The sequence below is a fragment of the Macaca fascicularis genome, chromosome 7, assembly GCF_037993035.2.
Source record: "Macaca fascicularis isolate 582-1 chromosome 7, T2T-MFA8v1.1".
NCBI lineage: Eukaryota > Metazoa > Chordata > Mammalia > Primates > Cercopithecidae > Macaca > Macaca fascicularis.
The window spans coordinates 70,127,110-70,140,610 of NC_088381.1; the positions used below are offsets into that span (position 1 = coordinate 70,127,110).

The 13,501-nt window shown below is 39.7% G+C and overlaps 1 protein-coding gene across 50 annotated transcripts in view; it reads left to right on the forward strand.

Annotated features, from left to right (window-relative positions):
- Positions 1 to 13,501, forward strand: part of AKAP13 (A-kinase anchoring protein 13) — a 351,999-nt gene that overhangs the window by 298,246 nt on the left and 40,252 nt on the right. For 40 of the 50 annotated variants that reach the window (XM_005560406.5, XM_015453327.4, XM_015453326.4 and 37 more), the window contains one exon: positions 1,759 to 1,936. In XM_005560406.5, the coding sequence (XP_005560463.3) occupies positions 1,759 to 1,936 (178 nt within the window). The remainder of the gene's footprint in view (positions 1 to 1,758; positions 1,937 to 13,501) is intronic. The other 10 variants (XM_065547436.2, XM_073996614.1, XM_065547437.2 and 7 more) reach the window with 1 other exon arrangement.

A 13,501-nucleotide genomic window follows, 5' to 3' on the forward strand; every position in this document is an offset into this window, starting at 1 on the left:
GACTGTGTAAGCTTTGATAACAACCTCTCTTCGATTGAGGCTTGATGTCATATGAGTCCTCTGCTTTCAGTCTGTCTCTAGAACATTTCTGACATTCCTACATTATTCTTGAGGTGACATGGCCAAGGTATTCTGGCACTTAGAGCTCTTGACTCCCAGCCCGTGCCCCCACTGGTCACCCAGTCTGATCTCTCCTTTGCTGGTGTCCCCTGAGCTTTGTACCTGGCCTGGTTATGGCCTGCTCAGTAAGTAGAAGCACCTGGGCAGTGACTGGGCACACAGGAAGCACAAGGTGAGTATCAGTTTCTGTTGCCACTCTGACAAGTGAGGGAAGACCACAGGAAAGAAAGGAACTTCACAAAAGAGGTCAGAGAGCACGGCTTAGGAAGGTTATCTTTCCAACCTAGGGACACTGCCTGCTTTTCCTGCCTTCCTGCACCCCTAGGTACTTAGGGTAGAGGAGTGAGCTACTAAGCCTTGGGACTTCCTTTCCCTAGTACTCTGTTTTCTTAAAGGAAGTGACCCTGTTGGTAACTAGCTTGAGGAACGACAAAGGTGGCTTTTGAGAAAAATTATTAACAAGGCTCCTTCCTGTCATCTGTGCATTCTCCTATCCTCCATGCCCTGCACCATTATCCTTTAGCCACCCCCCAGTTTCTTCTATCTTCCCTTCTCACATCAAAACTTCCGTTCCATTACCGCAAGCAATACCTTTCTATGTTGGCTTAGGAGAATAATGAGCTAATGAAACTCATTTCCAGTAAATTATGCATAATTAATAATAATGCTAAGTGTTACTATGTATTCAGTTTGTGCCAGGCACTGTGCAAAATGCTTTAGAAATGTATTATCTCACCTAATTCTCATATGTTTTAAAAAACGTATGAGATGGGTACTTTTGTGATTATTCCCGTTTGACAAATGAGAAAACTGAGGCTCAGAGAAATAATTTACCCAGGGTCACACCATTACCAAGTAGTAGTAGTGGTAGTAGTGGTGGTGTTGGTGTTGGTGGTCATGGTAGTAGTAGTAGTAGTACCTGAATCTGAACCAAGGTCTGGTACCATTATCCGTATTCTTAACCACTGTGTGGTTTTCCAGTCTCCCCCTCTTATCAGTCTCCTCTTGCCAGTTTGAAAATTAGGCCAAAGTTAATATTTATAAACCTTAAAATTCTAATTAGCAGAAACTGAAAATGTATATGTGGGGCATATTTATGTTTCTAACTAGAGTAAAGGAGGAAACTTCATAGCTACTCCCTTACTTAGGGATATGCGATTGATGTGAGAAAGTTAGAGAGGAGCCTCGGCAATTTTTCATGCCGCCCAGGCATCTTTCTTTCCCTCAGGCCAATCCCAGAATTGCTACCACCCTTTCTTCTGCCTTCTGCCTAAAGCTGACCTCTCTTCCTGTGTGGACTGTGCTGTAGCTTGCTGAGGAAGGACTGTGGCTGAGGCCTCAGAAGCCCTCCTTGCAGTGCTGGTCCTTGGGCATTGTGTCTATCGGTAGAAGTAACCAATGGATAAGCCACTTCCAGAACTGTTCGGCCTGCCCAGTTTTCATGTGAATTTTCTAATGTAGCTTGCATGCCAACACCTTAATTAAAAACACACACACACACACTTTGCCCAGAACTTTTTTTTTCACTCTTGTCCAAAATAGTCACCAGCCACTGTTGACCACATGCCATCTGGGTGCCCAGGTAAGGAGAAGGCCCTCCAGTGTTTAATTAACTGTGGATTCTTTTCTTTTCTTCAGCAGGAAAAGGAAAAAGAAAAAGATAAGATTAAGGAGAAGGAGAAAGATTCTAAAGACAAGGAGAAAGATAAGAAGACTGTCAACGGGCACACTTTCAGTTCCATTCCTGTTGTGGGTCCTATCAGCTGTAGCCAATGTATGAAGCCCTTCACCAACAAAGATGCCTATACTTGCGCAAGTAAGAGACGTGCTTCTTCCTTTCATAAGATGGAACTCTCTTGGCTCAGGAAAGCTCATTTCTAGTTTCCTGTCTACCCCACTCCTTATCTGTTCCTCATTTATGTGGAGAAGTAACCCTTTTTATATCTTTCTTTAGACATGATAAAGAAATTCTAGATATATAATATACAGCCTATGTTTTTTTTTTCAGACAACCCCAATTTCAAATACAAACAGTCAAGAGTCAAGTTAAGATGGTTCAATTTACAGTTTTTTAACTTTACAGTGGTTCAAAAGCAATACACATTCAGTATAAACTGTCTACCCATACACTCATTTTGTTTTTCACATTTAGTGCAGTAGTCAGTAAATTACATGAGCTAGTCAACACTTTATCATAAAACTGGCTTTGTGCTAGATAATTTTGGCCAACTATAGTCTAATATAAGTGTTTTGAATGTGTTTAAGATAGGCCAGGCTAAGCTATGATGTCCAGAAAGTTAGGTGTATTTAAATGCATTTTTGACTCACAGTATTTTCAACTTACCATGGGTTTATGTGGATGTAGCCTCATTGAAAGGATGAGGAGCATCTGCACTCTGTTCTATGATCTCTAAACCACTCCACATTTTAAAAGTCAGTGTCAGCATCAAAATTACCCATAGCCCCAAACCCTAAAGCTACTCGGTGGTCTTTTGTTAGATCATATGTGTTCATTTTTATTCTATTACTTTGGTGTATGCTTCAACCATTACCAACATTAAGCCATAGTGACTGCCAAGGGAGAGCACCTCCATGTACAGAGACATTCTATGCTGATCTGCTGAAAGCCAAGTCTGCTAACTGAGCATTGTTCCTGGTTTTGATAAGATACTCTCAGGCAGGAGTTGCTTAACTTTTTCTCTACAAAACGAGATAAAAATATCTTAGGTGTCGTGAGCCACATGGTCTCTGTCACAATTCTTGAACTCTGCAATTGCAGTGCAAAAGCAGCCCTAGACAATACATAAACCAATGAGTGTGATTCCAATAAAACTTAACTTACAGATACTGAAATTTGAATTTCATAAAATTTTTGTTATGTAATAATTTGATTTTTTTTTTTTTTTTTTTTTTTTTGAGACGGAGTCTCGCTCTGTCGCCCAGGCTGGAGTGCAGTGTTGCAATCTCGGCTCACTGCAAGCTCCACTTCCCGGGTTCACGCCATTTTCCTGCCTCAGCCTCCCAAGTAGCTGGGACTACAGGCGCCCACCACCACACCCAGCTAATTTTTTTGTATTTTTAGTAGAGACAGGGTTTCACCGTGTTAGCCAGGATGGTCTCGATCTCCTGACCTCGTGATCTGCTCATCTCCGCCTCCCAAAGTGCTGGGATTACAGGCGTGAGCCACCACACCCAGCCAATTTTTTTATTTTTAAAAACTATTTACAATGTAAAAATTATTCTTAGCTCACGGGCTGTACAAAAATAGGCTTCAAGCCACATTTAGCCCACAGACCATAATTTGCACATTTTTGCTCTAAGGCAATGCATCTCAAATTTTGTCAGTGTACAGATCAAAAGTAGTATTTGTAGAGCATACCAGGGTAAATCAAGGAGGCTGCTTGTGGTCAGAGGTGAGTTCCAGCCAGCCCAGGCCCAGCCCAGTCACCCAGAAGACTGAGGCAGTTAACCTGATATTATACCTATAACCAATTCAGACAAAATAGTAACGAATTCAGATGTCAAGAAGCAACTCTCAGACCATGATGTCCTGAAATCTTGTTTTCAGTCATTTATATTGGATATCCCAAGTAATTTCTTACTAAAAATAGTTAACTTACTCTTTAAGTTACCCAGGCTAGTCTTGACCTCTTGACATCAAGTGATCTTCCTGGCTTAGCCAGCCTCCTGAGTAGCTGGTATTTAGGCATGCACCACTGTGCCTGGTAGAAATTTGAAATGTTTAAAAGTGTATTTGGGCCAGGCGTGGTGGCTCACAACTGTAATCGTAGCACTTTGGGAGGCCGAGGCGAGCGGATCACCTGAGGTCAGGAGTTCGAAACCAGCCTGGCCAACATGGCAAAACCCCCTCTCTATTAAAAATACAAAATTAGCTGGGCGTGGTGACACATGCCTGTAACCTCAACTACTCGGGAGGCTGAGGCAGGAGAATCTCTTGAACCTGGGAGGGGGAGGTTGCAATGAGCTGAGATTGTGCCATTGCACTCCAGCCTGGGCAACAGAGTGGGACTCCATCTCAAAAAGCAAAAAAAAAAAACAACAAAAACACGTGTATTTGGACAGATTGGAACATACTTCTGTGATGATTTCCACTCACTTTCTTTGACAAAACAGGATACCCAAGACTACCACAAGAGGAAAAAATTCTGTTAAGCTGAGCTCACAATAAAAGATACATAGATGCCACATAAGGAAGTAAACCACCGTGAGGAAGAATTAGGAGATATACAAGCAAGAGATGTTGAAAATCACTAAAAGGGGCCAGGTGCGGTGGCTCACGCCTGTAATCCCAGCACTTTGGGAGGCTGAGGCGGGCGGATCATGAGGTCAGGAGTTCAAGACTAGCCTGACCAACATGGTGAAACCCTGCCTCTACTAAAAATACAAAAATTAGCCAGGCATGATGATGTGCGCCTGTAATCCCAGCTACTCAGGAGGCTGAGGCAGGAGAATCTCTTGAACCCAGGAGGCGGAGGTTGCAGTGAGGCTGAGATCACGCCACTGCATACCAGTCTAGGCGACAGAGTGAGACTCCGTCTCCAAAAAAAAAAAAAAAACAATAATTACTAAAAGGATGAAACAAATGGACTCTATAATGGAAAAAAAAGATGTAACAACTAATGGGTAGATTTAAAAACAGCTGAGTAAAACTTCAAGCATGCAAATAGTCACTGAAAGGTATTCATGGATTTTTTTCAAATATTTCAGCATGTTGTCCTGATTTATAATTGTTTATAAAGGAAGAAAATGGCTTCTACTCTGTTGTCTGCATTAGTAAGGGGAGAGCTTCAGTCTAGAAAATCTTAATGACTTCACACTGGATTTATTTTTTACATTTAATTATCAATAATTATACCCTTAAGTCCTTGAACTTATATGAAGTCAATCAACAAAGTTCATTTGGCTGAATTCTGCAAGCTACTGTGTTTGATATGTGATTCATTCAAAAGCAGTTTGTCAACAAATATTTATTGAATATCAGTATAAGCTAGGCACCCACAGTGGCTTAAAAAAAAAGGAATTCTAAAGTACGATCTTTGGTACTTATTTATTGTAACATTGTTTATATTCTGGAAAAATTGAAAGCAATTTAAATATCCATCAATAAAATATATTTTGTGTAGTATATAGATGGATAGGCTGATACTAAATAGAGAATATAGGGGTCAGGCGTGGTGCCTCACGCCTGTAATCCCAGCACTTTGGGAAGCCGAGGCGGGCAGATCACTTGAGGTCAGGAGTTGGAAACCGGCTGGCCAACGTGGTGAAACCCCATCTCTACTAAAAATACAAAAATTAGCCGGGCATGGTGGTGGTGCCTGTAGCTGGGAGGCTGAGGCAGGAGAATTGCTTGAACTTGGGAGGCAGAGGTTGCAGTGAGCCAAGATCTAGCCACTACACTCCAGCTGGGAGACAGAGCAAGACTCCGTCTCATAAAATAAATAAATAAAAAGAGAGAACATAGGACAGATCAGAGGTTGCCAAACTTTTTCTGCAAAGGAACCAACGGTATGTTAGGCTTTGCAGCTCATCAGGTCTTTGTCATGACTACTGGACCCTGTCCTTTTAGCACAAAAGCAACCATAGACAATGGATGTGACTGTGTTCCAAAAAAAAAATTTATTTACAGGCCTGGCACGGTGGCTCATGCCTGTAATCCCAGCACTTTGGGAGGCCTAGGTGGTTAGATCACTTGAGGTCAGGAGTTTGAGACCAGCCTGGCCAACATGGTGAAAACCCATCTCTACTAAAAATACAAAAATTAGCCAGGCATGGTGGTGCACGCCAGTAATCCCAGCTACTTGGGAGGCTGAGTTGGGAGAATCACTCGAACCCAGGAGGCAGAGATTGCAGTGAGCCAAGATTGAGCCGCTGTACTCCAGCCTGGGCAACAGAGCGAGACTTTGTCTCAAGAAAATAATTTACAAAAATAGGCAATGGGCCTAATTCAGCCCAAGGACCATAGTATGCCAAGCCCTGGGAGATATCTACAGGTACAGACAGAGCTCTCCAAGACATTTTGATGAGTTGAAAAGTCAGTAAATACAACAGTATATACAGCATGATCCCAGTTTATGGAAAACAAACAGTAGTTTATATAAATTTACAAAAATAGGCCGGGTGCGGTGGCTCACACCTATAATCCCTGCACTTTGGGAGGCCAAGGCAGGTGGAACACCTGAGGGTCAGGAGTTCGAGACCAGGCTGGGAAACATGTGTGAAACCCCATGTCTACTAAAAAACAAAAAATTAGCCGGGCATTGTGGTGCATGTCTGTAATCCCAGCTACTTAGGAGGCTGAGGCAGGAGAATCGCTTGAACCTGGGAGGCAGAGGTTGCAGTGAGCCGAGATCGCACCACTGCACTCCAGCCTGGGCAACAAAAGTGAAACTCTATTTAAAAAAAAAAAAAAATGTACAAAAATATCTCAAAGGCTATACACCAAACTGTTAACAATCTGAAAAAAAAGAGAAATAAGGAGAAAAGGAGTTGAAGAGGACTCTTTGTTTTATTCTTTTATATTGTTTGAATTTTTAAAGAATGTACTTACATATTATTTGTATGTCTAAAAATGTAGATATTGGACCACTGATAGTTTCAAAGGATTTTCTAGTTATTTATCAACTGATCTCTGATGAAAGCACAAAATAGGTTGGTGTTTGATTCGAGAATTTAATGGGCAAAGCAGAATTACTACCAGAACAGAGTAAGCTTATAAGCCTTAAGGAGAGTTGTTCTACCACTGTTATTGATAGCACCTGCTTGAATCAGAAATAGGATAGTTGATCTACCAACTCTCAGTTCTGGATTGTGATGTGAAACATTATCAGGAGATTTAAGGTTGAAAGTTATAGACAATCTTTTTGAAGACCCGAAGAATCTTGTGCTATAGAGGACAATAGATTTAAGAATTGTTGGTTTATGATTATAATGAGTGGCTGTACCTTTCCATGACTAGCTCCAGATAATTTTGCAATTTTAAGTTCAGGTTAAAGTAAGTTGTCTAATATATGCCAGTGTATATTTAGCCTTGTATTGCCATTGACTTCTGTATATACATTATTTCTAGGTTACAAATAGTTGAAATTTGCCCTCTTTGGTTGTATTAAGTCTTTGTCTACATTAGACTATCACTCAGAATTAAACCTGTAACTGGCATATAATAAATTTATCAGATAGCAAAAATATTCAGTTAATGTAGGAGAATGCACAGGCATCCTAAGCCCACTTTTGCTTTCTTGATACGTCTTCTTGTTAAACATAATAGAAATTATCTTTTACCGGACTCCCTGGATGATGAAGCACACATAGCTAGGACACCACAAATTATTGGACTCCTTATGGTATCATTGTCATGCTAGAACCACCTCTGGAGAGCAAGATCTGGGTTACCTCTTGGAGACTTCCATTGCCCAGTGATGTCATAGCTACCCATGAAGAATCACTTGTGTGGGGTTTGGTATTGATTGGGGAAAACTGTATGAAAGGTTTGAGACTCTGAGATTCTCAGCCCCACTTCTGTATAGTGATTAAATAGTTTAATGTATAGGGCAGTAGCTTTCAGGGTGTCAGGTGTTTGGAAGTTCCACAGATTTCTGATTTATATATATTTAAAACTACATAAAAACATACATCCTTAAAGGTATAATTCCCAGATTTTAACATCAACATATTAGCTTTAGCTATCAGCCTACCTACTCATTTGTATTTTTCCTTCCATCTCTAATTAATTGAAGATTGTACTGTGATTGTAAGGCAAGCCATTAAAAAAAAAACGGCTAATTTTGGTTATTTATCTACATGAAGAACGTTAAGATGTTCTCTATATCATGTACTCGAAATTAAATATAGAAATAAATTAGAGGTTATGGTAGATAAGTGAATTGCAAATGTCATGTACCTCTGATTTCACATTTTTTAGTTCATCACAGCAACTTCATTGTTCTCATTAACTTTAAAAGTAAACATTAAAATTGCAACTCAGAAAATAAATCTGTACTCTTTTACACATTTGAACATAGTATATTAATATTTTATTTCATGTAAGACTTTTTAAAGAGTTTTTCTAGTGTTTTGGAAAACCAGTGAAATAGTGGATTGGCTGCCGGTTCTGTGCTGATAAACACTTATAAGTGGAATGGGACTTTTTTGGTTGAACCTATAAATTTTAATATGAAGTCACCCAAGGAATTTGCTTTTTCTGGAAGCACATTATTTCATGAAGTCCAGTGTGTTATCACTAGACTAAAGTCTTGTCTGTTTGGGAAGTCTGTCAATGGGGACAGGGGTCATAATAACCTTTGCTAGTTGTTCTTTGATTTTTGGTAATAGCTTGATCTAATCGAATATCAGAGATTATCTTAGTTCTGCCTGCTCAGCAAAAACCAGGAAAAAGATGTAACATATTTGAGGGATGTTTTTTGTTTTTTGTTTGTTTGAGATGGTGTCTGTCTCTGTCACCTAGGCTGGAGTGCAGTGGCGCAGTCTCAGCTCACTGCAACCTCCTCCTCCCAGGTTCAAGCCATTCTTCTGCCTCGGTCTCCCAAGTAGCTGGGACTACAGGAACACGCCACCACACCTGGCTATTTTTTTTTGTATTTTTATTAGAGATGGGGTTTCACCATATTGGCCAGGCTGGTCTTGCGCTCCTGACCTCAGGTGATCCACCACCCTCAAACTCCCAAAGTGTTGGGATTACAGGTGTGAGCCACTGCGCCTGGCTATATTTGAGGTTTAAACTGAAAATAATCAGACAGCAAAAAGGAATAGTTTAAGTTGGGCTTGATTGTTACCCTAATAATATACACCTAAGTTTCAAAAATACATTCTTTAATTTACATACCACCCTACTCCAGAAGTAGTGTTGAAATAGTCTCAACATCTGGTGATAGCATTAAGGTTTGTGTAAGACAGTCTGCAGCCTGCCTCTTATAAAAAGAAGGGGGTAGGCCGGGCGCGATGGCTCACGCCTGTAATCCCAGCACTTTGAGAGGCCAAGGTGGTCGGATCACGAGATTAGGCGTTCGAGACCAGCCTGGCCAACGTGGTAAAACCCTGTCTCTACTAAAAATACAAAAAATTAGCTGAATGTGGTGGTGGGCACTTGTAATCCCAGCTACTCAGGAGATTGAGGCAGGAGAAGTGCTCGAACCCAGGAGGCAGAGGTTACAGTGAATGAAAGATCACGCCATTGCACTTCACTTCAGCCTGGGCAACAGAGTGAGACTCTGACTCAAAAAAAAAAAAAAAAAAAGGAGCGAAAAGGATTGAGAGCAACAAAAATAGTATATAATCATCTTCTCAAATGAACCGAAGTAATGGGCTGATTATCTTCAGCTTCCTGAAGAAGCTGAATATTTGTATGTATGAAGTCCCATGTGTTATCTTGGCAGGAAGTAGAAAATATGAGTAATTTGGGGACCCAGAATCTTTTGTCACTTCCCTCCATTGCCTCTCATATCCAAGATCTTCCCAGGAGTTGTAGGAAATGTAGCATCCATGCAGTTAGTCATTTACCTCCTAGGAAACCTTTGTGCTCTTGGGAGACAGTGGCTTCCCATTGTGGTTAAGCTTAACCATGTTTGGCTGATGCCTGGATAGAGCTTCATACCCTCAGCACTGCCTAGTCACCTTTGACTTGTGGTTAGAAAGATCAGCCATATAATCCATCATGATGATATATTATGATGATTTATATAAGAAACTGGGACTTTTTTTTATCTCAGCCAAAACTACTCTTGTTTTAAGATTAGGTGACTTTCACAGAGTTAATAGAGCAATATCTTTTCAACTCTTACTTCTCTATTATGTAAAGCTGTCCTTGAATAATCAGCTGTTCTTTCCAGCTGCCACAAATTATTTGTTCTTTGAAAATCTTAGTGACTTAGTGGAGTCCTTCAGAATAAGGAATTTGTTATGTTCGGGTTTTGGGGTCTTGCCAGTGGTTCTGTTTTGCTTGCTTTAAACAGATGTAAAATGATACTGAGATTATTGCTGCTTTATTTTCTGTTGTGCTAGCAGCATTTCAGTACTTTTGTGGTAGGTTGTTTCTTTTACGTAAAAAAAAAAAGTAAACCAGCTGCAATCTAAGTAGGAAACACAAGAATTTAGAATGTGTGTATTGGTTAGATTTTGCTTCTGATTTCATCAGGAAAAGTTGCTCTCTGGACAGACAGTTTTCTGGCATTTATAGTTCATTGCTTATGTGAGAGAGTAAAATGCATATTGATTAAAGGAAGAAAATTTATTACTTAGGGAAAAGGATGGTAAAAAAAAAAGACCCTAAGCAATAAAGGCAATTCTTTTTTAAGCAGAACACTTTCATTTTGTTTCATTTTTGTTTACCAGTGTTCTTACAAAAACTGCTGTTGGGGCTACTTCAGCTGAGATGATTTGGCTCTTTTTTGTGGCTTTCCTCTTGTTCTGTACATCAGCACTGTGGTTATCACACCAGCTACAAGAACATCTCACATGCCTTTGGCGTGTAAGCACTCTTAGTCCAGATAGGGCGATGTCTCAAATCCCCCAAAGATTTTATTTATTGGCCAGGTGCGGTGGCTCACGCCTATCATCCCAGCACTTTGGAAGGCTGAGTGAATCACCTGAGGTTAGGAGTTTGAGACCAACCTGGCCAACGTGGCGAAATACCATCTCTACTAAAAATACAAAAAATCAGTCAGGCGTAGTGGCACGGACCGGTAATCCCAGCTACTCGAGAGGCTGAGACAGCAGAATCGCTTGAACCCAGGAGACGGAGGTTGCAGTGAGCCAAGATCATACCAGTGCACTCCAGCTTGGGTGACAAAGCAAGACTCCATCTCAAAAAAATAAAATATATATATATTTAATAATTTTTTTTTTTGAGATACAGGGTCTCACTCTGTTGCCCAGGCTGGAGTGGAGTGGAGTGATCATGGCTCACTGCAGCCTTGACGTTCCAGGCTCAAGTGATCCTCCTGCCTCAGCCTCATAAGTAGCTGGTGCTGTAGGCATGCATCCCCATACCTGGTTAATTTTTGTGTTTTTTGTAGAGGTGGGGTTTTGGCGTGTTGCCCTTGTTAAAGATTTTAAACAAGAAGTTGCAGAAAGAATTTTGTAGAATGCATTTCTAAATTTGCTCATATTTAACTTTTTTGTTTTATTTTCATTTTCTTGATTAGAGTTGAAATGATAGGAGAAAGTTGTACATTTCTGTCCTTAAAGGTAATTCTTCAACTCGTGTCCTGAAGAAGGGTCAGGTCATTTTTCCCAGTTAGATTTTGCTGCTCACATCTGTAGGCAGAACAGTCAGAAGTCTTCAGCCTATTCCCAAATGATGATCAGTGGACTGAAGTACTAGAAGACCTCTTTTGTCAGAGCCCTGGCTACATATGACTTAGCTCACAAAGGTGACTCGTTTCTATGTAGGCAGTCCTTTGCTATTCTGTCATTTCATTTCAGTTTGGCATAGCCACTCCTCTTATCATTGTATAAAGTTGATTTTCTTAAGTTAGCCTCGCTAATGGTTTGTTTTATTTTTCTTCCCAAAGATAAAAAACACATAGTATATAACCATTCTCCAAAGATCTTTGGTGGTTGGTGGCATGGGCTAAAAAAAAGATACAGCAATAGATAGATGATAGTTTCTAGTCATGTGGATTTAACTTCATTTTCTTTGGTTTGATGCCTCCTTGTAGCAAAGAAAGAAGTTGAAAGCTGGGCTGTTTGTTTTAAGTTCAGAGGAATCCAATTAGGGGTTAGCTCTGTTCCCATAAACCACTGTGCTGAGACCTTTTTGAAGGATTTTTTAAAATAAAAGCATATTGCCTGCTGCTATTAGGAAATCTATCAAATAAATAAAAGGCCAGATACTTCTTCTCTGATCTTCATAACAGCATGGTATGGTTTGTGGCAGAGAGCTTAAAAATGTATTAGATTTGCCTTCAATTCTTGTGTTCTTGGTAATTTTCTGTTTTCCCAAACAGAGAGTAAGATTTTAATCTCATGACTTCGGCTGATGTCAGTGGGGCTGAAGTTTCTAAATCACCCACGCACAGCACTAAAACTGTCACTGTTAATTGAGTCCAGGACAACTTGGAAACAAGTTGAGTGTTTTTCAAGTAGGTACTTCAGCATCTTAAGGAGATGTCCATGCAAACTATCACTAAGACAAGACTCATGACCATAATATAGAGCCTGTTAAACTTCCAGCTGGGTTGTGGGTTTGGGGACGTTTCAATTAATTAAAAGTTAATTTATATGAAAAGTTCTTTACTAGAAGCACATTTTAAATGATTTTTTTTTCTGCTTTTATGATTCATCTCAGACACTCAAACACTAGCCTGAGAGTTTGAATATTGCTGAAGCCTTTTTAAAAGTGATAGTGCCACTCCCTTAAAAATCATCATTGTTTAAATCTCTGTAGGGTGTTGGAATTGGTTGGGAAGAAAGGAACAGAAAGAACAGAACTTGGAAACAAATTTTGCCCATAGTGTTCTTGGTCACTTTTGCAGATCAGAGTTAGTAGCTGGTTCTCTAGCAAATCTACCACCTCCTGTGTTGCCCTTAGGTGCCTAAAATATTCAAGACGTTCAATAAAACACAAGAAAAAAATGTGCTTTTATAACTGGATTATAAGACAATAAAATCTTATTTTTAAGTTATCACAAGATGTGATAAATGGATTATTCAAAAGGATATGGAAATGCTTATAAGCAAATCCAAGGAACTTTGAAAGACAGAGTGTGATGATTTTTTAAAAATTAAAAATTTTTTTAATTTTGAAAAATGTTAATACAAAGTATTGTACATAGGTAATTTAACACATATGTGTCCATGATTCAAAATGAACACATAGTAATATTCTGTCATACTGCTTCAGATTGTTTCACTTTTTAAGAAACCATTATGATTAAGTTCGGATTCCCCTTTGTTTCCCTGCCCCATGCATCTTCCTTCCTCCCCAAGGACAAGCACTATCATGAATTCAGTGCATTTGTAGTCTGTGTTTTATAATTTATTCTCATACATAAACAACATATAATTTGTTTTTGTTTTTAGCTTACATAAATGCTACCATACAATACCTCTCATTTTGCAATTTGCTTTATTCTCTTCAGTATTATATATTGAGGATTCAGCATGCTGAAAAACATAGATCTACTAATCATTGACTTTGCCTGCTCATAGTCTTTGCATACTTTTTCTGTAGAAGGGAAAGAGAAATGGACTTAAAGATGATATATTTGAAAGACTTTAGCTGAGTTGGGATTTGTGAAGAGAAAGGGTTTGGATGGGGTGGGCTTTCAAGTCTGTGCATGAGAAGGAGATGATGGATCAACTAATGGGAGGGGAAGAAACCAGAAAGGAGCATGCCAGCTGC